Below are 27,574 nucleotides of genomic sequence, written 5' to 3'. Positions count from 1 at the left end.
CAATTAATTCTCTCTAAACCTCGCCTTAGGTGGAAGAATATGGAACAGCAGAGCAGCGTTAAGGCGTCGCCTTCGCCAGTCAAGAAAGAGCCCAGCGCCGCGCGGAGGTCCAAGTCGTTTACAGTCAACGCCGGATCCAGTTACAGGAGCTTCGGCCAGTCGCCCAAGCAGCCCAAGAACCAGCATCATCAGCAGCAGCAAGCCCAGCCTCAGCAGCTACAGTTGAACCAGCAGTTGCAGTACAACAACCAGCCGCAGCAGGGTGAAGTCGGTGCTAGGCTTGCTAGTCCCAGTGTTGTGACCATGAGGAAGCCTGGAGAGAGCCTGATCGACTTCGAGATTCGGGAGGCAGCGGAACGGGAGGAACTCTGGAGAACGGAGCGATCAGGTGAGAATTAAGCATGCTCTGTAAAATCTTCATAGGGTTTTTAACTGCCAAGACCTGCGTCGTTTTCGCCGTTTGTAGGCCGTAAAAAAAGCATTTTTCTTAAAACACTCCTAGCGTTCTCACTAGGGTTTTCGACGATTTACTGCCGTAAAAAAACGTTAGCTTTGGCCAAGGCTTTAAGTTTAAGCATTTCACTTGGCCCTTGATTTTTTTTCTTAAAACATAAATTAAAGCATTAAGTTGGCCCGATATTTTCGGTTGCTAGAAAAGAAGTGTCTATTTTAAATTATACTGGTTTTAAATTATTTGTTTAGTCCGTTTGTATAATTTACACCTAAATCATTTATATAAACAAATACGAGTATTACATACACCAAAATAAGGCTAGAATCACCATGAAAACATTACTATATTCATAACCTAATTGTCAATGTGGGTTTACCAAACATAACATTGTATTTCCCTGAAAAAATATTTGTTTCCAAATGTATATATTTCCGCTAGCATATAATGTAAAATATAAATTTGGTTATTTTGCGATTCATCGTTTTTTTCTACCTCACAATTATCTTGAAGTGCAGATGACACTATAGGGCGCTTTTATATTTTCCATCACCAAAACTCGTGGTCTGGTTAAAACGCTTTTTGCACTTAGGTTTTTGCATTTCGTTAGCACCCAAATGGCGTTGCAAATAACACACTAGCCCACACCTGATAGCATCTACAAGGCCACACGCCTAAAATCGTGGACGCAAAATTAAGATAAGAAGGCTGGGCGACAAACATACCTTGAAAGGAAGAAACGCCGCGCCTCTTATTCCATTAAGTCTCGAAGCACGCGGATAACCTTTGCAGTGCTCAGTTGAACGGGCGTCATGATATGCGTTTCAACTTGGAGATTTATGTTAATGCCAGCCTACGGACTGAGTCACCTAACGGCTTAGCTCGTCGCATCCACGTAAAGTAAGGCCGCCCGGGAATTCGAGACAAATATAGAAGTTGTTAAGAAAGGTTCGCACACGGACATTTGAAATATTAACAAGTCCTGTTGTTGTGTTTTCTCCTGAACGCACCAGACCATTACGGTTTTGCTTTCAACCTGTATCACTAGTTATTTATAATATAGAAACAAGCATGTCTGGATTAAACAGACTTGAAAACTTAAAATTGAAATTATTACTGACTTAGAAATTATTCCTTGTTGACACCAATAATCCTAGAGATGTTATCTATGTTTTAAAATCATTTCACCGCCATATGACAGTTTATCTAACGTTTTTGTTGTCGTAAAAATAAACCCGTACTTGGCCTTGATTACAACTAAACGTTAAGCGTCGAATGTAGGATATTTGTCTCACAAATTAAAGTTTTCGTTTCGTTTAACTTAACATTTATTGGTAATAAGTAACATTTGTCAAAACAAAAGTGTTTAATGTTCGGATACCTTTAATTATTTCATAACAAATTTATTAGTTTATGTCAAGGCCTTGCGTGATTTCGATTTGTTAACATTCCTAATTTCTCGCAGCGTCACAAGACAGCCATCCGATGTCCCCTACCCCCGGCGCTGCGTCTACGGAACGCAATGAGCCACCCGCTAAATCTCCGGAACCCGAAGCCAAGCAGCAAGTGGCCGAAGTTGAGGAAAAGAGGTTTGTATCGTTTTGTACGAGTGTCCTGCATAAAGTCCGTTTTTGTTTATAATTTAATGTTTCATCCTTAAAAAAATAACTTACAAAAAGCATTGCGGTTTAAACGTCAATCAAATAAGGATAATACATTGTGTGCCTTAAGAGATGTCTTTGAACTTTTGCAAGGGAAATTTATTTAATTGTTGTCGCGGTCAAATTTTACGCAGTCGCACTTTAGAGTAATATTCAGTTACCGATAAAGTCGTAATTTCTCGATTTATTTCATTAGTACAGCTTTGTTGTCGGCAGACTGGGAATTGTTCTGCATCAAAATATATAAATAAAATAGTTTAAGCATTATTTTAGACCTGAATTAAAAAAAATTATCTTTTACATCGAAGGAATATTGATTACGCATATTAAGATTTAAAAAATAATTTTCAAAGCGCATGTGAAAATACATTATAGCTTAATCTCGTGCAATAGTAACATCTTAATCTTAAAAATTGGCAATACCTTCCTTTCACCTCCCTAAACTAACTCAAAGTTTTATTCTTCTTCTCCTCCATCAGGACACTAACCAAGTCCGATTCCGTGGTGGTCGAGGAGGAACGGATCGTTCCCATCTTCAAGGAGCGCGCCCAGACAATGCCCAACCTCGATCTGGCCTTTATTAGCCGTGACGTAACAAGTGATGACGAAGACAAGCGCGTCACTCTGGAGGCGGAGGTGGCGGACGGCGGCGCCGACTCCGGGATCGAATGCAACGCTTCCGGAGGTTTGGCGGCCGGAAGAAGCTCAGGAGTAACATCGCCCTCTTCTGAGGAGGATAAAATAAAGTCCTCCCTGCATCCGCCGCCGGCTCCCTTTGCCCATGACGACGATTATGCGTCCTCCGAGCTGTCCGTGACCTCTCAGGAAGACAGGGAGTCGCAAGCGTCCAAGGTTGGTTCGCGATTGCTGTTTTACTATAAAGTCACTTGAAACTTTCGTGCATAATGTTGGAGGTTGTAGTAAGAATATCAACGTAGCATTTTGAACGATTAGACTTACTAAAAATCCTAAGACAATTGCTTGAGGTTCTATTAAGACGTAGTAAGAATATCAAAGCCCATACTGAAGTTGGTAGCATTTGAAACGTTTCTAACAACTCTTTATTCATTTTCAACACAGTGAGAAGGCAACGATTGTAAGTATGTATATTGAACCAGTGACTTCTCACTATCTTGAAATGAATAAAGAGTTATTCGAAACGTTCAAAGTCATACCTGCTTCTCTATGGGCTCTAATATTGTTATTACGTCACTTTTTCACGTCACTTGTATAATATCGTTCGTTCCAACTTAGAAAAAAGCAAGTCTACGACATTGTTTTGAAAGTAACGCGTTAAGGTAATTTTTTACATCGAGATATTCTGATTCAAATAAATTAAATGTAAATTGCCACGTTAAAAGGTAAAGAAAGGTAAAATAAATATAGCAAACTTGTAAAGTCGTCTTTTCAAACGTAACAAATTCTGCAAACGCATTTCTGAAAAAAACACAGATAACCACATCCTCTGACCATTTCGGATATTATTGCAGTCCAAGTCGTTTTCCTAGTACCTCTAAAATCAAGTCCTTTGTCAAGTCACAAGTTATTTCTGTCTAGTAATTTATTGACTTAAGTACAACGATATACAAATCTAAAACATACACCGCCTGAAAGGTTATTTTTCAACTTGTGTTTATTGCATTACTGTGGGAGCTTACTAAACTTGGCTAAACGCCTTAGAGAGCTCAATCTGCATATTTGTGTTCGGTTTATTTACTCCATTGCATAACCGAAAACGTATTGACTCAGGAGAGCCCTCGCGTGTCGAGCCTTCCTATGGTGATGTCACCAAAGGGCTGGACGAGTAAGCACTCTATGGTGAGCCCAGTCAGTCCCAAACCGACGACGCATTTCGAATCGGTAAGTGTGCCAGCAAGTTTCAAAGTAATAGACTTGTATAATATAGCTTTTTAGAGCAAATTAAAGCATGCAAAAAATAGAAACAATCGAAATCCCGATCATTTATCAAACTACGAAGGATTGTTCAGAGCGTTGACAACCTATTCTTTTCGCTTAAGGTCTCATCTTATTATAACTGGTATTTTTACGAACAATCTGCTTCATTGGTGTACCTTAAATACACAAATAAGTATTTTTTAGCGGTGGGTCTGTTTCAATTTTGTCGTTTTTGGTCCATTAGTTTTTCTTAAATTGTCAATTGGCCGAATAAAGTACAGTAGTTTAGAAAGTCCGTCGATATTTTCTTATAGCATTTTAAAACTGGTACTATGAGCATTGCATTTCCGGGCGATGTTTTGAGGCGCAAAACGTAGCATAATCGACTTAATTTTGGCGAGTTTAAAACGCTATTTTAATAACAATAAAAAAACGAACGATTAAATCTAAATGTATTTCTGTTTTCAAACGTTCTGGGAATAAATTTTGCCATCATCGGTTTAAAACAAAACTATAGCTAAAGCATCATTGGGTAAACTATGCACGAATGTGTAATGTAGCTTGATAATCAAATGCAAAGCCAAAAAGGTGTCGGTGATGTCGATCTGCTCGACCTTTTTGGCTTTGCAATTTGTTTAAAACGTCATTGTTTTTCAGAAACCCTTCACCATCACATCCGCCCACTCCGAATCGCCGATTAAGATTAACGGCGTCAAGGAGACGAAGCAGACGAAGATCACGCCGCCCTCTCCAACAAATGTTGCTGTTAAGGAGCAGGAGGCTCCAACTTCTCCCAAGGAGGCTCCCACCTCTCCCAAGGAGCCTCCCACTTCTCCTAAAGAGCAACCCACCTCTCCTAGGGAGCAGAACGGAGATTCCGTTGAGCAAGATTTAGGACCTGGTGGTAGGTTGCATCTTGGGTAGTTGTTCTCGAATAGCAGTTTAAACTCTGTGGACTATATTTTGGCAGCTTAAATCAAAACTCTACGGATTATATTTTTAAGTCTATGAAATATGTATTTTGACAGTATTCGCATAAATCAAAGGCAAAATAAAAGGGGGTAGGTTGATTTTAGAGTTGATTTCGACTTGCTTGTATGGCGATTTGAACTCTGGACTATATGTCTTGGGAACCTATCGCATTAATTAAAGCAAAATACAAGCCACGATAATTCCAACATAATATTTCGTTGGTTGTAATGCGCTTTCTTATGTGTATAAATGAATGTGTACCTGGGGTAGGTTACTTCTTAAGTAGTTAATCTTAACTTTGTCGAATGACCGTTTTGAAGCTGTGGACTATACATTTTGGGAGATTTCATTTCGCACCAAAATGAAAGCGACACAAAAGCCGCAATAAGTTCAAATTAATATTTGTAGTGGTTTCTGTTGTACCTAAACAAATATGTACTGATGTTCCTGTAAATAAGCAGATTAAATATCAACGCCCATAGCCCCATACATAAGTTGACAGCATTTGGCGAGCGTTTCGAATACCTCGTTAGGTTGATTATGTTGAAATTTTTTTAGATTTGTTTTAAATCTTAACATTCACAAAATGCTACCAACTTCCATATGGGCTTTGATATTAATTATGCATTTAACTACAACTTCCAACCATCATGCATCATGCTCCAAAATCAAATACAAACGTAAATTGCTTAAAACACAATTATAGGCGTATTTGTATTTTTAGTTTCCCTTCATGACCAGGTAGAGTTTTTGTAAAACGACTAAAATTGCCTTTTCTTCAATCGGATTTCGACTTGTTTTTTTAGTCACCAAAACCACGGTGATGCTGAACAGGCAACGCTCCGGACCTTCATTCGAAATCCTTTCGAGCAAGAGCAGGCTCCAGACTATAATGGAACAGGAGATAAAAGACGCAGAGGTGGGAAAATATAACAAGCCTCTTTATTGTCTCTGGAAAGTTGCAGCTGATATATTTACCATTTATCAAGTACAACTTTTCGTGCGCTAAAAGCTCAATTTTTTTTTAATTTGAGATACAAAATGTTTTACGAAAAAGTTCGTTTGTCCTTTCTAAATGCTTGGATAATTTTTTTTTATAGAAGCATTAACTGTTTGAGACTTGGTTATCAAACAAAACTTGGTATATTTCTGGATTAAATAAAAAGCTCCATTCGAACAAATAAAAAACGATAGTAATAACTCAACACAACTTTAAGAAATATATTAATAAACCAATACAATTACCTTAACTTGTAAAGCTTTTTGATAGTTAATGAATACTATTTGTTATTGAGGAATTATTTTTTTGACAGGAGGTTATTCAACTTTAACTTGATGTATTACTGAATCAAAGAAAGTAGTTACTTTCAAAAAAAAAATCATAATAATAAACCAATACAATAACCGTAAGCTTCAAGTTAAACTTTTGTTTGGGATTATATATAAACCTTTTTTGTTTGTTAGAAACGTGAAGAGGAATGGAGATTGAAGCAGCTGGCTGAAAATCGTCTTACTGAGGAAGGGACTTACCCCACTTCACCCAAGCCCCAGACCCCCAGTAAAGCCCCAATGTCACCCACAACTCCGGTGAATACCCCAAAGTCGAAACCGGTCGTTTACCGAAAGCCGCCCAAGCCAGTCGAGAACGGACAGAACGGAGGTAAAATATATGGAAGGACAAAAGTGTAAATTAGCCTTGAGTGTTTTCAATTTCATGTGAATTTCCCAATAAATAAACAATAAAAGTTACTCTTGCTTCCAATTACTTGCAAAGATTTACTAACTAACAATGACAAATTGTTTTCTTAAAGCAATTAATTCAGTTTGACTCTGTTTCTTTATTATCAATTTTGTTTTGCAAAATCAAAATCACTTTTAACAAGTTACCTATTTTGAAATAAAAAATACTAATACTTCCTTATCAAAAAAGCTATACCGAATAATAGTTAACTTGAATACAATGCTATACTCAGCTTTACGGTAGCGCAACCATTTTTCTGAATTCTTGTTTGACTCGCAGTGGTATATTGTGTACCGCATTATCCATTTGTAGATTACCATCAACAATATAACGATTTCCGAACTTACATACAAATTGTTTATTTGACTTATCAGATGTGGGTGATTTGACAAACGTATTAAGGTGTACGCGATGACAGGTTATATTTTTTAGTGTGAAAGCAGGTTGTTAATTGAAACCATTTTGTTTTGACGCAACGCAGACGCGCCGACCGACGAAGAGCAGAAGATGAGAGAACAAAAACTGAAGGAACTCGCCGACGAAGCCACCAAGAAGATTGTTACGAGCACCAACGAAAACTTCAGGAAGAAAACGGTGCGTTGCAGTAAAACGAAAAGTGCTTTTGCGACACAAAAGTTTTTTCGGATGCAGTTTGACCCCCTTTGAATTTACATATTTGTCAAATTCTAGTTCGAGAAGATGAGGCTGTTCTTTAATCTTGCTGACCTCTGTAGAACTTGAAATGGAAGCTTCTGCAGATATGGTCGCAGTAAAACAATGAAATGGATACATAAAAAATAGACATTTTTCAGGTTTAGAACAACCAAAGCTTTTAATTTGAGAAACTTGTTCTAATCAGTTTACATTTCTGCTAGTTGACAATTTTTTCTTGGAGTAACCATCATTTTGAAATATTCTTGATAAAATACGCCGCAAAATGAAAAAAAAAATCAAAATGGCGACAATTTAATATTGTACGAAACCAATACTCTACTGTTACCGTAAATTTTCGGAAAATCTGACAGCAAATAACGTCAAGAAAATTAACTAAATAGAGAAGTGCTCTAATGCAGTGGTTCTTAAACATTTTGAGACACCCCCCCCCCTTTTCTAATTTTAACAAAACTGGCGCCCCACCTTCTTTCAAAAAGAAAAAACATAAAGCAGAACAGCAATTTATTTCCAGGTAAGTTGCATTAATGCGAAGGATGTAACTGTTTTTTGGATAGCAAATGTTTAATTGGAGTATTAGCAGCAGGGAAATATCACTTCACCTTAATGTTTAGTCATAATTCCTACAGTTTTTCAATTTATTGCGCCCCCCTTGTGAACCTCACACCCCAGTTTAAGAACCACTGCTCTAATGAGTTTTTCCTGGTTATTGAGCCGAAATTTGCTTTGAAGTCTGGAAGATTATTTATCTTCCTTGGATCGTAAAACAAGGCTAAAATTTACAAAATAATGTGGTATCGGGCCGGCATCGTTCTCATATTTCTGCACATTTATACTGCTTGCGTTAGGCTGTTATAGTGTTATAGCTTTCAGAAACAACGCACAATTCGAAACATCAACAAAGTGTGTATTTCCCACAGGTGGTGATGGCTAACCGCGTGCCACGCCGGAAGAGCAACCTTGCAATGCGTTGGGAAGCTGGCAAGTTTCAAAACGACGAGGATCAATAAACGTCGCTACACCACGTCTCGGATTCATCCGCTCATTTTCGTATCCTTCCGCGGGATCGCGTCGTTGCGCGGAGGGATACTAGAGACGCGCTTCGAGCTAATTTCGGCGCCGCAGTAAATCTTGTTTCCGTGTGATTTTAGCTTTCGCGAAAAAAAAGAGATGCGCTTTCCCCTTTTTTGCTTTTCCTTGTGCTCGAGTAAAATTGTTCTTTTAAAATGTTTTTTTTTTCGCTTCCTTGTCTAATGCCCCCTATGGGGGAAGCACCGTCGTAAGAAAAGCTGGGGCCCTGTTTGTGTTGGTATTTTAATATTCGAATGAACGTGTGCTGTATACAGGGTGCGCCACTGCCCGAATTAATGCTACGACTAATACTACTAATCAGTTTATATCTTTGTGCTGAACTTGAATCCGATTAAATTCATTTGTAAGAAGGAGACTCTTGATGCCATTTCATTGCAACATTTATTTCTGTTTAGAGCGCTTTATAGAATGTTTGGCTGTCTTCTTTCGAGTTCTGCAGTTAAACTATTTTTTTTCGGAACATTGTCTTTAAGTATTTGCTAACGTTGGGACTATATAATCTCATAAACATTCAATTTAAAATAAACTAGTCTGACAACGACTGGAATGGTCATATTATGTGTATTGATCTATTGTAGAAAGAATACTATTTCTAGCGCGTCTCCCAAAAGTAAATCACATTTGCAAATTTAAAATAGAAGAGTTTTCTTAGACGAAAGAACCGGAAGATTTTTTGCAGTAGTGACAGAGTGTTTTATGTTCCTGTTGTAGAAAGCTTAATTGTTTGAATTGCAAAAGTTTTTTTACGTTTGCCAATTTTATGCAGTGCATTTGTGATGAATGATTGGATTTTACTAAATTAGACAAAATGCTTCCTGTATTACATGTTTGGCATTGGTTAGGTGAAATTGTAAAACGTCATATGTTTACGCAGTGGGCGCAAATCTTTGTACACCGACTTTCATCCGCTGAACAATAATTTTAGAAAAACGATATATTAGGAATTGTCATGATTAATAACATGTTAAAATACTATTATTGGTCGCAATTTTAACGCTGTAATTTTATCAGTTTCAAGCAATGTGAGTGCTGAAGTGCGTTTTCAAGATTTTAGCATTGCTTTGCTTCTTGTCCTTTCGCTTTGCGCCTTTTCACTCTGAATTATTTGTTTCTTTTCCTGATGTAAATAGCGTGAACAGACAAAAGCTTAAATACAACTTTCCTAAATGTATTTTTCTGAGCTTTTAAACACAATGTGATTATACCTTGGCTGCGTTAATGGAACGAAGAAGTCAATACTTTTAGCATTTTATTTGAAATTGAACAAAGATAAATACCTAGGCAGCAGAAGCAGAAACGAAAGAAGTATAAAAAGGGGACATAAATATAATAATCGGTCAAACAAAAAATTGACAAAGAATATAACTTAAACTATTGTGTGGTAGTATAAGAGAGTTGTAATTTTTTTCGTGCAATAACAAATTTATGAAATAGAAATCCGTAAAGTTTTTCGTAAAAAGGCCTATTTGAAAGTATATGAAGAATACAATCTTTATTTTTTTAGTTTTAAACTGAACCTAGTTGTGACATGATACACCATTATAGTCAGTTTTGGGAGTTAAAATAATCCGAAAAATAGCTGGTTTTAAAAATATCTTAATACCTACATAAATGCAAAAATGACCGTCTTCATAAATTATCAAATTTCGGTCTTCAAGTTTTTTTTGTTTTACATCCACTCAAAATAGAGCTGAGGTGTACTTTTCTCCAGATAAAGGAAATATCTGTGAGTTTCTGCTGAAAAGGGTCTAACCGAGTTGATAAAGGGTTGAAAATTGACGTATAAGCTACAAATCAAATCTTGTAAAATATTGTTTTGTTTAAAGCCTTGAATCAGACAACTGTACGAGCGATCGTGGGCCAGATATGAATTTTTTTCCATCGAACTTGATTATTCAAAACAAAGGAAACATGAAAAATTATGATCAAAATAATATATCATGGGCTTTATGAAATTATAGTCTAGAATAAAAATAAAAGCGCTATGAATAAAATCACTTAATTCAAAAGAAAAAATTAACAAGTAAAAAAAATTATTATTGAACCTCACTTTAGGCCGGTTACCTTTGAAACGCCTTGGAATGTGATTTGATTGGCGGGAAAAACTCCTGGGGAAATGAAAGTTGATCTTACTTCAAGAAAAGTGTGCTTTTAAATTGTTAAGCGCGGCGAGCGTGTACAATTTATATGAACAGAATCCTAACAAAGTGAGCTGTAAATTTAGTCAAATTGTAGTTAATTTAGTAAAGATGTAGTTTGATCAAGTCTTAAGATCATGATATTATGTTGTTAGATTACGGTTTTCTTATTACTGTGCAGCATCTGGTGCCTATTTATGTGATTTAAGTTTACCTACAGTAGAGTTAGTTTATTATTAGAGTATATTTCATTCTTTTATCCCGGTCATATGTATGTTCTGTAACATTTTATCATGGCGTGTAACCTTATCGGCACATCTGCGACTATTTGTGGAGTATTTCGAAAGTATGCCTGAACGTATTTATTTTATCGAAGATTCATCGGGGGATTTGGGACGAGGAAGACTCCAGGAATGAAGACGAAAAAAACAAGACCGGCGTTTGAGGTAAGTTTGTTATGATTAGTGATTCTTAACTTTTTAGAAATTTAACCGGTAAAAGGTCATTATTAGGTTGAAAACTAAAAGAAAGGCGTTTACTGGGCAAAAAAGCAGATTAAAATTTATATGAGCATTGATCACAAGAGAAATTGCCTGGCGACCAAAGTTATTTAGACGTGTTAGCTTATATTCATAAATTTAGTAACACCTTCGCCCGAACCCAAGCGACAACCCAAACCAATGTATAATAACAAATAGTTGTAGGGCTGTACCGAGCTATACGGGCTAAAAAAACTGCAATCAGTCTCATTTCGGTGCATTTACAGCATAATTGTGGTTTGTGGTATAAATAACAACCCTTCATTTCTAGTTTTACTCATTAAATCAATTTTATATGGCGCAGTAACGCGACAACAAAAATCGTTTTTTTTAGTTTGGGGTCGTTTAAGTTTGTAAGCCAAATTTAATACAGGACAACGAATAGTAAAACGTGTGGCCTGACAAGCTTAACTTTTTCAGGTTACTTTCTTATTTCGACATAAATTGCAGAGTCAAATTTCACGCCTGTCCCATAACTCAGCCTAAAAAAATGCTTAACCCCCAATTCCTTTCTTCAGGAAGAAGGGAATACGTCGCAGAAGAGAGGAACTCAAATTGGACTCGGACCCTTAGGTAAGCTTGTAAAAAGACTGGCTTAAGTCAATTTATCGTCTTGGGTAGTTTGTAGATGTTACGAGCATCAATCAAAATGGCCTTACTTTAAATTTACAATAATATTGCTTTTTAAATAGATATTTATATTAACGCCTTACTGGGTTAATATGGTGTAACAGTAGCGACAAATAAATATTGGTCCTGTTTTACGTATTAGTCCTATTTTATGCAGTTTAATAAGGCAGTTTGAAAATGGCCGGCCCAGAACACAATTTCAATTCCTTACTATGTTCTTTTTAGGCGAGGAATGTCAGCGAATGGACGACGGGGACCCACATCAGCGTCGCTTCCTGGACCTATTACTTGTCTCGGACGCCGAACATCACGCAAGGTCGGTACTTCATTAGCAAGGTGTTTTTTTAGGTACGATTTAATAATTGTATTGATAAATGGTTTTAGTATTGAAGCAAAAAGTATTGAAACAAAAAACGTTTTCACTTGGTCTAATTTGTAATTATTTACGGGCCCAAATGATTGCAATAAAACCCTTGCATATCAAAATACCGCATTCTTAGGCAGAATCCCTCCATCAACTTAACACGCCTTTCCATCATCGCCTTCTTCCACATCTAAATGGACTACAACTCCCCAATGTCTAGCTGCATATAAATCCAAGTGACGTAAATGTGTGTGAATGGCTGTAGCGAGCTCGTCAACTTCTATTGTCAGTGTTTTTTATTTTATTTTAAGCGCGCAATTTTTGCTATTGACAGGTTAATAACCTGTTAGTATCGCGACGCCTGCTGCCAAAACGTTGGTGGCCGTTTTTAGCGATTTTACAATAACACGACGCAGATGCCTACGTTACTAATGACGTATTCGGCACGCTAAACTCGACGGTTTTTTGTAACTTTAAGATAGGTTTCGTGGCTATAATGTAACGGACGTTATGCGGTTTGATCTCGCAAATTGAACGTATGCGAGCGGACGCGACCGTTCATTGTTTGAAGTACCTGTGTATGTTTTATTATATTTAACCACACAATCGAAGTTGACATCTGTAGAACGCAAAAACAGCCGCAATTGGGGATTTTTTTGGACTCTAATTGGGTGTAACACTTTTTTTTTTTTATTAAAATTAAAACCGATTTGATTAGGTTTTTTTTTTTTTTTTTTGTAAATGTCAGTAACACGCTACAGCCATTTTTGTGATGTTATTTTCAAGTTAAAATTTATTTTTGGTTCAGGATCAGAATCGACTAAATTTAGGGATGCTAAGCTCTAAACTTTTGACGTTTTGTTCTCCCGTTTTTTTATATTTCACTGTAGTGGGTTAGAAGTGTAGTAAGCGCACTGTAATTGCTAGTTTCATGGGTTTCTAATATTTAGTTATTCATAAACCGATTTGACCTGAACCAAAAATAAACCAAATGTGTTTCCCGATGAGACGATTGACGATTCCATGAAAGGTGGGTTTGTACATTTATTTGCAAACGCATTCGCTTTACGAATTTCGCCTTTGCGTTCATAACGATAAACTTGCGCCTGAAGTAAGGAAAATAGGGAAGAAGCCAAGACACCAATCACGAAGCAAAGAGAAGACTCCGAAAGAACCAAGAAGAAGATTGAAACTTAAATTAAAGTGAGTGCGTTGTGTCATTTTAAATAAACACTCAGGAAATAAATTCGTACGATTTTGTTTTGCAGAAAGAAGACTCCTTACCGCCGCTAACGGATCTCCTCAACTTTGCGCCTTGAATTTTACGCGGGAAATCCGGTAAGCTATATTTATTCGTTGATGCAAGGTAACTGGTAGCGTTTAAAAAGAGAACTTAATTCGTCAGAAAAAAACGCACTAAAACATTTTATACCATCTGACGCGGATCGAGGATTTTTGCTTTAGAGGCATGACAAATTTGTTACACGCTTAAGGCAAGGCCACACAGTTGGTTTACTTTGTATCATAGAAACATGCGGTTATTTAAAATTTTGCATTTACATAGCTAAAATAGGCAAGAAATACAGTCGTTTTTGCTTTCCCTTTATCCTCCCCTGTACACCAACTATACTTCCCTGCTTTTCACACGTCCTCAATTAACAATTCGTATGTATGCAGAGCATCAACTGAAGGGATCGACGCTTCCAAGAGAAAAAGTCACAATTCACACTCATTGATCCCAGCCAAGGTGATTATGATATTTATATTTTTGTAGCTAAAAAAACTGCCAATACTGTTTGGCTTGACACCTGGTAAGTTATAATGGTTTGTATTCTATTGGATGTCGGCTGCCAATCGAGTTGTCAGACTTGTCAGAGAGATTCAGGAAGCCTTTGACCGGTTAAAGTGACGGCATTTTTAACTTTTCTTTTCTTTGCAGGTACTTAACAAATGTTTTCCATTCAGGTTTAATTCTGCTTTTTTACAGATTGTAGGACTGTAGGTATTTTTAAAATAAGCAGTATTTTTGTGGCTGTTAATTCATGAAAAAGATTCCGCAAATGGAACGGTATGTATTGTTAACGAAAATGTAAGTCACTGTATGGTATCAGTTTTTATAAAAATGCAACAATTGCTTTGTTTTTAAAAAGGGTGATGAATTTTGCTGCATTTCTATCAAGTTGAGGCTGGAAGCTGGATATCAACAAGAAAAACATTGAAATAAAATTAACGACTGTAAAACGAGTCATTTTTTCTGCAATGTGATTGCTGTGTTTAGTGTGTGTTGTATTAAGCGACCATAGTTAAAGTGCAAACCCTGCTTGGGGTCCAGTACCCATTGTAGTTTGTGATATTATTGGAGTAAAAAAATGCAAAGTGTTATACAGGAACTGGTTCCAATATAATTGTTTTAAAGCAACTATAGTTGCTAAACAATACTAAATATTCAGGAACTGGTTCCAATATAGTGGTGTAACAGTAAAGCAACTAGTTGCTCAACAATACTAAATATACAAGAACTGCTCCAATATAGTAGTGTAAAGCAACTATTGCTGAACAGTGGCTACTAAATATATAAAAAGCACTAGATACAGATGGAAGAAGAACCTTTAAATACACGGCAAAACAAGGGAGTCGAACCGCAACTTAATGAACCGGTTTTGGGTCGAGTTTTTTCCGAACCGTAATCGAACCTGAACCGTTTTTTGTAAGATTTTAAGGCGCCCAACCGGAACTGAAACGAATAATTTGAAAGAACCTGATCCTGTAAACCAAAGCGGTTCACTTCAGCGTTCAATATTTTATGAAAAAAATATATGAATATTATTTATTTAATAAAACGTCGATTTTTTATTTTTCAGATATTTCACTAATGAGTTGCTTTTTTAAACACCTCACGTAACTTAGATTAAATAATAACTTACAATTCAAAGATTTACCGCATTTTTAGATTTAAAGCAACTTATATTGTATGCGAACCGGAACTTTTTGAACCGGAGCTGAACAACATTTCGAAAATATCCTTTATCCCGAAGGTTCGACTCCCTGAAATATAGTTTTTAGCTTAGCACTGCGTTTTGTTACAGTTAGTTTGATTTCGACTCCACTATGGTAAGGCATCAAGACTCTCCAGTTCGTGTATTCGACAAAAACAAATTTACTTGTAAAAAAATATATTTCCTTACATAATAATGATGAAAAACAATTATATATAAATATATTAAGTAAACTAGATTGGATTACTACATGTTCTGGTAAGTTGACATTAAAATAAAATCTTTGTTTTTATTACGCTGAAAAGCCTATATCTGGGGTGGTACAACAAATTGCCACCAACGTGTTTAGCTTCACCGCCTGTAACACACGGCTTCAAGCAAATTTACATTAGGTGGTACAACCAGTAATAAAAGTAAATGAGATAACCAGGGCTACCACTTTCAAAATTAAAAATATATACTAGAGCAGGAAAAAAGGCACTAGATTGTTATCGCGACGACAAATGGCTATTTTTATGTCGAAACGTAAAAATAGATTATTTTTATATTTGCGTGTCATAATTGCTTTAATAAAGGCGTTATTTGCCAAATGTACACATTATAATCGCAACATGGAAAAAGTCCACGTAGCTAGGCTACTCCAGCCACAAGACCGAAATAAGACTAACATCAACGTCGGTATACAACACAGTCCTAAACCCGACGGAAAAACCTAAATGGCCAGAATGAAGCCTATACAACACTTTACCTAACCCCCAACACCCACCCCTAAATACATCAATAACCCCACCCATTCCCCACTAATAACCACAAAAGGCCCTAAATCCGATGCCCGAACCGCGCCGTTCAAACTAGGACGCCCAAAAGTTGACACCAAAACGGCCGATGCCAGACCGAAGGCTCCCGATCGACCCATACCCCTCCCTGCAGTTCAGGTGTTATTTTACTGCGTATTTTGCTTGATGTTGTCTTTGGTACTATGATATTTCGGGGTCTAGTTCAGCGCTAAGATTAGGTTCGGGCCTTGGATAAGTGACCCGAGGGGTGCCTCTTTGATTGGCCAGCGGCGGCTAAGTGCTGTACGAATTTCCAGATAAAGCTGCTGCCTGACACTGACAGTAATCAGTATAACGACTTGTTATTAAGTATGTTACGCGATTTCAAGGTTATAAAAAACACTGGATTCTTTTAAGAAAACCACTAGAAGTCAGCCAAGAGACAGCCAAACAAGTGCGTCAAACACCTTGGACAACCGGGTATGGTGATCCAGTTTGAAATTAACCGGAAGTAAAAGTAGAATTCATTTTCTTGCCGAAACGCATTGAAAATTTTAAAGATGACGTAACAAAGTTGGTTACATCATATTAACAAAATTACGTCTTAAGCCTGCTCAGGTTATCGCTAGATGTATAGTGCAGATATATGCAACTGACAAAATAGTTTTAAAAATAATCAAGGAGATTACGAGAGACCTAGCCTGGTAAAATAAAACATTTTTTATCGATACGATGTTTTACCGAACCCCGTTCCGGGCCGGCTTATTCACCCCTGGAATTAACTTGGAAGCCTGAATGATATAAAAGGCATTGTTGCAAAAGTCATTTTGAAATGACATACGCCCAGTCAAGTTATAATTAAAGCATGTTAATTTCTGTTCAAGTCATTGTCGTAAAAGAAAGGGTAAACGTTTAGCTGTTTAAATTTGTAAAGTTGTCTGATTAGAGCAGAAACCCAACTAAAACGCATCGTATAGCAATTTAGCAAAACTTAAGATAATCAACATTAGTCATTTGAAAAGCGCGGCTTCAGTCAAGTCGACTGAGCAAATCATATTGAAATGTAGGTCCACGGCGGGCTATACACCAGAAAAACGCATGTTAATAAACTCTATAATGACAAGACCAAACATTAGGGCAGCGTTTCTCAACCGGTGCGCCGCGGCGCACTGGTGCGCCGCGAACGAAAGGAAAAACATGTTGAAATAAAGTCCAAAATTAATCGGATTAAGACTTTAATGTACAAAATAACGTTTTTAGTCTCAAAGGCTGGAAGTCCCTTTGTAGATATGCAACTATAAAAACCATATAATAAAAAAAGCAGACAATTTAGGAGAAATATCGGTACACCTCAAAAATTTCGCGCTCGCTTCGCTCGCAAGGTGCGCCGCCACGTTTTTATACGTCTCTAGGTGCGCCCCCAAGTAAAACAGGGTAAGAAACACTGCATTAGGGGCACTGATAAGCTGAAGTAGGTTGGCATTTTCACAATGTTGTTGATAACGCTGGAGACAAATTGAAGTATCCTAAGATTTCTGGCTGACTATTAAAAGATAATAAAATTGTTACTCGCAATGTTGTATAGGTTTTAGTTATCTATGTCTTACTCTGGCGGAATTAGTACTGGTTGAAGTTATTCTTATTTCTTCAAGCTGAGTTCTGTTCAAGTTATGCAACTATTAACCAATTTAAGAAAACTACCGGTAGCCTATAACCCCAAAACCTCGCTCTCGCTTAGCCTAAGGAAAAATGGTTTAAGTGGTGATAATATTAAATTTAATTAACAGACTTTACCAAACAATGTCGCGCGCAACTGCTTTGGTCCACAATCACTTTGTTGTAATTAGCCTAAGATTACATTCGTATATTTTTATTTGCGTATGGAATCGACCGAAAACAAATTTCTTGTAACGTAGCGATCGGTAAATGGTTGTACAACTTTTATTATGTATTCGTGTAACCAAACGCAACATCTATATAACTTTACTGGCAAGTGCACAGTGACCAAGTAAGTTCCTGCAAGAAGTACATACAAGACAAATTGAGGATATTTTTATGTGGGCAATTTGCAAGATAAACACGTCTATAGAAAACAAGTTTGCGAAATGTGCAAGAGCTCAAATGCTGCCCAAGGCATAGAAAACATTTCGAACAGCTCAGGCAACATTAAAAATGCAATTTTTTTAAGTTCCTACACAAGTGTGACCACTGACCAAGTTATAGTATATCATGACGCGTGTGATAACATTGTGTTCACAATAAATAGCGTAATTAAATATGAACTTCTGGTTCTGAGCAAATGCATTTTAGAGGTTTGTGATGTAAAAACATCTAAACACAGTTTTATGTTAGGACGTCAAACAACAACTTAAAGCTGAAATAATGAAATAAATATACAAGCTGTTATAAAGAAAACGAAATAAATAGGGGTGACTTGGCTAAATGTTGAAACTTTCCCCACAGCCACACGTGCCTTTGATATTAGGGTTATTAAAAACGAATTCGCTTGAAAGTTTGTCCACAACAAAATCCATTTCAGTTCCAAGAAGAGTCATTTGCGCTTTTGAGTCGATGATGATTTTCACTCCTGAAACAAAAATCGTTTACATAATAAAAAATCAATAAAGTTATATATATCTTTTCTAATATAATCAGATTTGACTTTGACTAAGCATTGTATCATCACAGGTCTAATGAAAAGTAGCTATGTTTTAAAAAAGATTTTCATGTAAACAAATATGCTTGCTTGCAACATTAGAATTTGGTGAGACTAGAACTCCTTATCAGTATGTGGTGTAACACGATATTGGGATTTACATGAAAATCAAACGTTTTGTTGTTATGCAGAAAGCAACAGATAAGACTGGTTATCTTGGTCCATTAAAATTATTTAAAGGTTTTAGATGCAGAGTTTAGATTTTGCACTTGGCCGCTTGCTATGCAATTCACTTCAGACAAGTGCTGAATGAGAGTAAGTTCCCCAATACTACATAAATCTCAAAAGACACTTGCTTAACTTTAACAAAGAAAATTAGGGTTTTTGAACAACTAAAATTGGATTCTTCCAATTTTTTTAGTAAAAACAAAGAAGTATAAAACAGTTAAAGCATCTTACCATCCTGTACAACTTCTTCATCAAATTTAGCTTTCGTGTCTGAAAATTCCAGAGTGTACGACATTCCGTTGCAGCCCCTTTGTTTAACTCCAACTTTTAAGGCACTCTGCAAAATAGAACAGTGTGTTTCTTTAAATACAAACTCTTCCCTTTGAGTATTTGTAAGCATGTTACTAGAAATTGGACAACCAGTGTTTACAAATTAAATATAACAATACACCAAACAAAGACTTACATGTTCCTTATTATCTTTCATCAATTCTTTAACTTGTTGGACAGCAGCTTGTGTCTACAAAGCATCAACAAATTTTATTGAATTAAAATGCCCTCCACATAATACAGGCAAGCAACTGTGTCAAGATTTAAGCTAAAGAGTGCCAGGTAAAGGTTTCTTGTTGTGTGGTTTCAGTTGTGATTTATTGATAAAGGGTTTACAGCAATATTTTACTAAATAAGGGCATGGACATTGGACAAACAGTAGGTAGACCACATACTTTGACACAAAAGGAAAAATTCAAAGACAGGGGTACTGATGACATTTTAAGGTAAAGTTTATACAAATATTAGAAAAATTTTTCAATAAAACTAAATAAAATAGATAAAAAATTGAATGTTTTTCGAAGACTCGGTCCCAACTTAAAAATTGTCTGTTTTTAAAATTCTATAAACAAAGAAAATTTAAAGCACTTCTTAATGAACCTTACATTAGTTAGAGAACACGGTGCTGGCCTAGAGTCCTACCAACACATATTATTTATGTTAGGGTGCACGATAGCGTTTGCGTTGGGTCAAGTAATATTCAATTTATTCTCTTAGCTGGTTTCGTAACTGTATTTTTACTGTAAAAAGGTGGTATAGGATTCCAGACCAGCGCCAAGAACTGAAACAACTATTTTAACATCATGCTATTCAAAACATTATATAGTTGGGTCTTGTTCTTACCAAAACAAGTGCTTGTTTGGTTGGAATAAATCGCCTTCCTTTCACGGCTCGCACTGTAGCACCAATTGCCTTCGACATATTTGACTGGTTGCTGCCGAAAGCCTTGGTTCAAAACTTTTATTCCCAGTATGTTTTAATTTATTGTTGTTCAACTTTTGTGTTGTAAGATGGAGTGTAGGTGACTTTATGTTAGTTACAGTCCCATGATAGTTATTTTGTAAAAATCACTGTTGTAAGTTTTTGCAGCATATAAAGCACTTTTTGTTTTACAAAACCTGTAATACAAGGTCAAAAATTAGGACATTATTTTTTTTTCTAAAACTACAATTGAGGAATCTTAACTTAGGTAACTTGATTTCGGTAACAAAGCATACATAAACAAAACTAACCCAAGACTAACTGAAACCAAAACATGACGACATCGTTACGCAATGGGCCGACAATGACGTAAATCTGTCGTAGTAATGCAATGTCAATAACTGCTGAGCTTACGATTGTAATGATCGGATTGAAACACATATATTCATTCATTTTATTGTCATTCTAACTGCGAGTGTTACACAAAAAAGTTCACCTTTGAGTGAACAACAGCAAATCAGCTGTTATCACAACTTTGTTTTGCGTGACCAACTGCACTGTCATAATGGTGAAGATCGTTACGTACCACAGAAAGCCAGAGATAATGACGTGCTCATTCAACCATGTTAATAGTTGAGTACTAAAGTTCACCAAAGAGATTATAATCTCTTTGAGTTCACTAAACAGAAATTAAATTACATAATCTACTATTTTTAGTCTTTTTTGTAGTGGTGAGAAAATTTAAATTCGCTCAAGCCGTAAAACTGTATTGGAAAAAATAGTAAGACCGTGGTAACCCAATAAAAACACGCCCCCGTACAGTGTGAATATGTCACGATTTATTTACGCGTTCACACCTAGGGATGCAAAGTTTGTTGCTTTGAATTACTTATGTTCCTAAAAAGCTGTACTTTTGTAGAGTTGATATTTTTGTCGTCCATAGACCCAAACCTATTACACTTTTTATTGCTGGTTGATATGTTTAGGATCCTTATCGTTTAATCAACTAACCCAATGGTTTCGTACACAGTGTGCCAGTTTATGAAAATATCAACTTGCGTGCCAAACATTTTTCTATGTTCGGTTTTGTATTGGCAATCAGGGCTGCGGACTTGGTTAAAAACAACCCGAGTCCGGACTCTGTAGCCTGCATTTCACCAATTACATAACTTAAATAAGATAGATATTCCGCAATCCCCTCATAGGTCTCATGGACCTCAACAATTTACAGTTTGCTGCCTTATCAGTTTCGCAATTTGGTACTGCGCGTGCGCACACGTCGGACTCGGGTAGTTTTACCTCGCCTTACTCGAGTCCGACTCAGCAGCCCTGCTGAGAACTGACACCTATAGTTTACCTATCTTTTTTGAAATATACTTCGATGCTTTTCAGCCGGTACTTAGAAGTGTTAACTTTCAGTTTCGCTTTTAGTTGGTTTCTCATTCGACCAAAAACACGTGCTTACTTTTAATGTAGAACAGTAGTTCATGTCAGCAATTTTAGATAACGGACCGGTAAAATTTCAAAACAAATTTTGCGGACCGGTGGACCTTTAAAAATTTCAATCAACCCAAAATGTAATTACGTATGCAACTTAAAAGCAAATAACGGAAACTTCAATGTAATTAGAAATTTGCCGCTGTTTTTTGATATCATACGTGTTATACGTGGTTCTATTGAAGTTTTTTACGTACAACTTGTCTTACGAGCTGCAGCCTATTTTTAAACAGTAGGGCACAACACTTGCAGCATCGTGCCTCTATTTAACTCTATGTTACGCCACATTTCACAAACAGTTTAATGTATTTTACCCAGGGGAGAAAGAAGGTGCTTGCAACTTTTACGATTTTTGTTTTTCCTTTAGAATATTGAGTTAATTTGGTGCTTATCGGAACTACAATATAAGGCCGCGATGTACCACGTTGGAAGACAATTTCAATAGTCTTACTTATCCAAAGTAAAAAACAACACCAATGAGCCATCTACAATATTATTTGTATATAGGCCAAAACAAAAATATTATATCCGCATTTTACCTTTTAATCTAGGCGTACGGCCGTTGCTATACAAGCTTTTCACGTATGTTGAAATCATGCTGATATACATCAAGTAAAATGCATGATTCAGTGCACAACATCAGGATATTAAAGCCGTTCTCTTGATCGGTTATATAAACAAAATATGTGAAGAGAATGGCAAGTTGCTTATTAATTTCAAACTGATCAGCACCTAATATTTTATAAGGTTTATAGGCGCGAGAATGTTAGGCTTGTGGCTGTTTTTTCTGGTAGTTTTGGTTTCAAAGCCTAAGCGTTACATTTTTAGGGATATTTTAAGGTATTGTAAAGCACAGAAAATGGAAATTATTTTTTTGGCCATGTAAATTTAATTTATTAACTAGGCAAGCAATAATATTTTACTCTATCTAGGGAACTTTTAAAAGATAACAAGACTGTTGATTTAAATTAAAACGGACCATTTTCTGAAGTTTATTTAAATATTTAATAGTTACAAAACCACTTCAGAAGGGCTAGAATCTAGATCACACTGTTTGTAAATTATGCGTATGTATTTTTCATTGACTTGATTTGGTACTGTAAGCTAGATCTTTTCAATATGAGGTTGTTTGTGCTAACAGAATGCAACTAGTATTGCTACCACGGCTGTAGCTTATTTGGTTGAGCGAGGTCCTGGATCGTTTTTCTAGCCTGTATTGCTTGCATCTTGATCAAATAATTGGGTTAAGTCAGTGTTTCTCAGACTTTTATGGCTAGCGGCCCTGCTCAGAAATAATTAATCGATTGCGGTATCACTACAAAATGTTTCCCTATGTAAATCAGTAGAATGTCACAATAAACCGAACTGGAACAACACACAACAATTTTACACAACGTAGAAAGTCACAGTTGGATTTATTACAATATAATCTTACACAAAAACTTGTAGGATTTATGCAAAAATTAGATTCTTAAAGATTCTCAAATACCTATCGGCATCCTTGAGCATTAGAAATGGCACGCGCCGCGGCACCCCGGTTGAGAACCGCTGTGTTCAGCTTCGGTACAGTATTTAACAATTGTTTTTCTATCAGCTTCCGCTGTTTAAGTATACCTTGCTTGCTGTACAATATGTTTCGCTTAGTGCTAGTCATGTTTATGCTTGTGGCATACTCGGCCGGTCTGAATCAGCACTCTCAAAACTCGTATTCCATGGCGGTAAGATTTTGGTCTTTAATTTATTTTTCAAATAATCTTTAAGTCAAAAGTTAACAATACTTGTTTTAATACTTGGTATTTTGTTACGTTGTAGTTAAGGGTCAGTGTTGAAAGAAAGACTTAACTGTAATGGAGTATTTGCTTGTCATTAGACATTATTGTACGAGTGGTATTATAATGGTTATTAGGTTTTCAAAAAATATTCCATTTTGCTTTCATCGGCTATCGATCCATAAACATATTTTATATGTTTTCCAGAAAAATAGAAAAATACATATCTATAACATGTAAAAACTTACTCTATGTCGTTTTGCTTATACTTGATAACCGTTGACCCAATTAATGGCAAGTACCACTTAAAACAAACAGAACCAAACGACGAGACAAAAAAACGGTTTTGAATCGGCGTGTACCCTAAAAAAATATCTCGATTACCGAAATTACGCCACAAAAGGCCATATATTTCATAACTGCGTATTGCAGACCAGGGCACCGCCATGGTTGGTGCTATTACGCGCACAGCAAAAAAAAACTTTCACGCATCTTGTACGCATATGACCAAGTGTACATTTTAAAACTATCGCAAGCACTTTAGTCGCACTGTCTGAATGTATCAGTACCGACTCAATAAAACCTAGGAATATGACAGTTTTCCACTTAATACAACATGGCATAGGTAAATAAAAACAGTCGTTGATAAACCTAAAGAAAAAAAAAACTCAGCACTATTCGAACTCACGGCCTCGGTCTTTATCTGGCCGGCTACTTTAGCAGTGTTGTAATGACTTAAATCGATGACTTGACTTTAGTACACTTAAATCATTTGGACAAAGGATTTGATTGAAATATAAGGGTCTCATTTAACATTTTGTTATAAAATTCAGTTATTTATCCAAATTGTTGCGATCAGATTACTTCGTGTTGTTTTTATAATGTATTTTAGTTGACTTTGCTCTAAATCGGAAGAGTTTACCAATTCAAACTTAGTATTTTTCTGATATCAGTAATTTGACTTGAAGTTGACTTGCGTTAAATGACTTGACTGTGAAGTTATTTCACAAAAGCCCTGACTTTGTCTTAAGTCATTAAAAAATGCAACACTGTTACTTAGTTTGCAACACTGTTACTTAGTGTAGCAAGATATGCTTTTTATTTTAAGTTTTTATCAGCTATTTGCTTGGCAGGATTGGGCAGACGACTTGATTTCGATGCAGCGATCTCGCAGCGACGACTTTGAATCTTACCTGCAACGTGATGACGTCACGATGAGTGATTCGTCGCGTAGCAACGCCGTCGTCAACTTGGCCTTCAACATCGCCTGCTGGCTCGGCAAAAGCACCAACGGGCTCGGCCACATCGCCTACGTTATGGGAAAGTTTGGCAGATACGGGTGCTGGTGCGGGTTCGGCGGCTCTGGCAGGACAACGGACAAAATCGACAAGTGAGTTTTTTTTCTTTGTTGTGGCGGTTTGGCGCTTTTAGTCTCTAAAGCACTGGTTCTCATTATTTTATGGCTTGTGGAACCCCTCAGAAATAATAAATGAATTGCGGCGCCCTTACAAGATTTTTCCTTTGGCAAATTACTAGAATGTCACAATAAACGGACTTGAACAACACACATCAACTCTATACAACGTAGGAAGTTATATATGGTTTATTCCGCTCTAATCTTGCACAAAAAGTTGCAAAAGTTGAGCAAAAATCATATTTTTAAAGATTCTCATATATCTCTCGGCACCCTTGGGCATTAGAAATGGCACGCAGGGTACCGCGGCATCCCGATTGAGAACCACTGCTCCAAAGGTTGGTTCACACTAGACGCGTTTTGCGTCTGGCGCAAAAAGCTAGCATCGTCCAGTTCACACATAACGCGTTGCCAGAGTGAATAGCAAATTTCATCGCGCCTAATCAAAAGCGTCAGAGTTGAAATATTTCAATTTTCCACAACCCAAAGCGTGTTTTATTCTTTAGGCGTCGACGTTTTCCGTTTCCGTAAAACGCGTCTATAGTGTAAACCAACCTTAACAGAGTGCTTCTAAACAGGTGCCCTGCGCGCAAGTGGAAAAAATACTCAAAAATTTAAAACATAAGTTTTGTCATCATTTGTATTTTCGCTTTCGACTTAAATCATAGTTTTTTTAATGATAAGGGCAACTATGAGGCCTAAAAATTACAAACTTGCAAGCATTTTAAGTGAAATAGGCCTACCGTTTTAACCGAACTTATTAGAGCTAACTTTGCTTACCAGGTGCGCCACCAGGTGTTACGAGGTATGCATGTGCGACTTGAGGTAAAACGATTAGGAAACTATGATATAACAGGAAAAACACATGTTTGTGATATTATCGGGACTCTATGAAAGGCCGCTTTAAGAAAACGGTGTAAAATGTGTTGGCGTTGTGCTCTTCCAATTTCTTGATTTTTTAAAATAAACGAATAGCTTTATGAAATATCTTTTTGAAGGGCCGATATATACCTACTCAAGTTACTTTTCGAAGATAATTACACTCATTTGCTATTAAAAACGTTTGCCCTTTTCATTATATGTATTATTACGTTAGCCGAAGTTTTTCAATACTGCCTTGTGCGCGAAATTATATTGAGCTGATTTGTGCTGTGTTCGGCTTTTTGTTCTGAGGCCCATACTATCATAATGTCACGTTTCAGATGCTGCAAAGCCCACGACAAGTGTTTGGACCGCGCCACTCAGAGATACAAGAAGCAGAACTGGTCAGCTTCGATAGGTTTCAGCACCATGTACACTGTGACCTGCCGCAATCGACGAAGCTCCTGCAGTAAGTCACAACACGATTGACGCTCCGGCGTGACGCAGTGTTGTGAATAAGTTATTTCAATAAATATAGTGTACGGCCCCAGCCGTTGAAGCCCCATGCAAGGCAAATCCAAGTCAAATAAAGAAATTGACTAAAAAAGTGGATGTACCTGATTATGTTGAAAACATTATTTAATGTATAACAACCGCTAGAAATAAAGTAAACAGCAAGCAAACTGTTTTATTACCAAAAGTAGGCTAAATGCCCTAATTATTTTCAAAACTATGGTTATGTTAGAACCAGGGCTGCGGAGTCGGAGTCGGACTCGGGACTCGGGACTCGGGACTCGACGGAGTCGGTTTGTTTTGCCGGAGTCGGACTCGGGACTCGAGTAAGACCGCGTAAAACTTCCCGAGTCACGAGTCCGACATGTGCATGCGCAGTATCAAATTTTAAAACTGTTAAGGCGGTAAAATGTAAGGGTGTATTTGTTTTCCCGGAGTCAGACTCGGGAGTCGGACTCGGGTTGTTTTTAACCGACTCCGCAGCCCTGGTTAGAACAGTCTGTTTACAACGGTGTTTTACAAAACGGGTGGCGAACAAATGATACTGGGGGAACTAGCACTGAAACTTTATATTTTGCTGTATTTGGTTAAGATAAACAGGTCACGGTATCGTATCTACACCGGTTCTGTGTGCCGACCCAATATCCTATTTAGTTTGGCATTTACCTATATAGGCATGGCAAGCGATTTTCCCATATAAAACAGTATGAATTTATTAAAGGTGAATATTCTTTAGACCTGTCTCTTTTTCAAAGTCAGTCATTTAAATTCCGTAAGAGAACTAGGCCTACATTTCGCCACTCTAGAAATATAAACAAAACAATGCAAACAAATAATACGATTGGTAGAAGTTGAAAAAACGGAAAAAAAGTCTATAAAGAATATTTGCTTTAATTTAAAGGCATGCTAATTTACGTGTGGGGACGAAGATCTTGTTTTAAGATGTTAACCTGGTGGTTTTTTTTAGATGTTACCCAGCTGGTATTCCGTTACGATTAAAAAATGAGGACTTCACACAGATGTTAACAGGACTTAACTAACTCCTAACTTCACCTATTTGTTTTTTACACTTGGTTTAAAAAATTTATTGGTAATAAAAAGCTCGCGGAAAATTTTGGAAAAGTTTAACCCAAAGTATCACATTTTTACAGGGTGTTAGACCTAAGTTTGCTGTAGAGTTTATTGCCGTAAGTTGTAAACCTACTATTTTTTGACAAATTTTCCTTTCAAGCTAGAATTCAAATCGTAACAGCGCCAAAAACATGCCGAAAACTCCCAACAACAATGCGACTTAGAAATCACACCAACCCTTTTTTTCAAGTCCGAATTTTGTTGCAGAGGGCAGTGGGCTGAGCAGGGCTGCGTGCCAATGCGACCGGACCGCCGGTTACTGCATCAACAAATACAGGAGCGCCTGGAAATGGTGGCGGGTTCTCTTTGCTAGAATGGATTGCTGA

The 27,574-nt window shown here is 36.9% G+C and overlaps 3 protein-coding genes across 3 annotated transcripts in view; 2 read left to right on the top strand and 1 right to left on the bottom strand.

Moving 5' to 3' along the window:
* LOC146163386 (uncharacterized) overlaps positions 1-9,650 on the top strand; it is a 43,020-nt gene extending 33,370 nt beyond the window's left edge. Inside the window, exons 11-19 of the mRNA XM_083380474.1 lie at positions 30-388; positions 1,917-2,040; positions 2,592-2,964; positions 3,862-3,972; positions 4,666-4,912; positions 5,787-5,899; positions 6,445-6,640; positions 7,203-7,315; positions 8,314-9,650. Coding sequence (XP_083236600.1) covers positions 30-388; positions 1,917-2,040; positions 2,592-2,964; positions 3,862-3,972; positions 4,666-4,912; positions 5,787-5,899; positions 6,445-6,640; positions 7,203-7,315; positions 8,314-8,403 — 1,726 coding nt within the window. The 3' untranslated portion in view covers positions 8,404-9,650. The remainder of the gene's footprint in view (positions 1-29; positions 389-1,916; positions 2,041-2,591; positions 2,965-3,861; positions 3,973-4,665; positions 4,913-5,786; positions 5,900-6,444; positions 6,641-7,202; positions 7,316-8,313) is intronic.
* Positions 9,651-17,848: 8,198 nt separating this feature from the next.
* On the bottom strand, positions 17,849-20,254 carry LOC146163385 (iron-sulfur cluster assembly 1 homolog, mitochondrial-like). The gene is made up of 4 exons (XM_083382038.1): positions 19,986-20,254; positions 19,279-19,332; positions 19,044-19,149; positions 17,849-18,515 (listed from the first exon to the last, which is right to left on the bottom strand). The coding sequence occupies exons 1-4, from the start codon at positions 20,061-20,063 to the stop codon at positions 18,367-18,369; spliced, it is 387 nt and encodes a 128-aa protein (XP_083238164.1). The 5' UTR covers positions 20,064-20,254; the 3' UTR covers positions 17,849-18,366.
* Positions 20,255-23,212: 2,958 nt separating this feature from the next.
* On the top strand, positions 23,213-27,574 carry LOC146163384 (basic phospholipase A2 paradoxin-like alpha chain). Its single transcript, XM_083380473.1, has 4 exons — positions 23,213-23,278; positions 24,463-24,719; positions 25,946-26,073; positions 27,456-27,574. The coding sequence occupies exons 1-4, from the start codon at positions 23,213-23,215 to the stop codon at positions 27,572-27,574; spliced, it is 570 nt and encodes a 189-aa protein (XP_083236599.1).

This window comes from Ascidiella aspersa, chromosome 2 (genome assembly GCF_963924565.1).
Source record: "Ascidiella aspersa chromosome 2, kaAscAspe10.2, whole genome shotgun sequence".
Classification (NCBI taxonomy): domain Eukaryota; kingdom Metazoa; phylum Chordata; class Ascidiacea; order Phlebobranchia; family Ascidiidae; genus Ascidiella; species Ascidiella aspersa.
The sequence above is the reverse complement of the archived record's forward strand: the minus strand, read 5'-3'. Positions and strand labels throughout refer to the sequence as shown.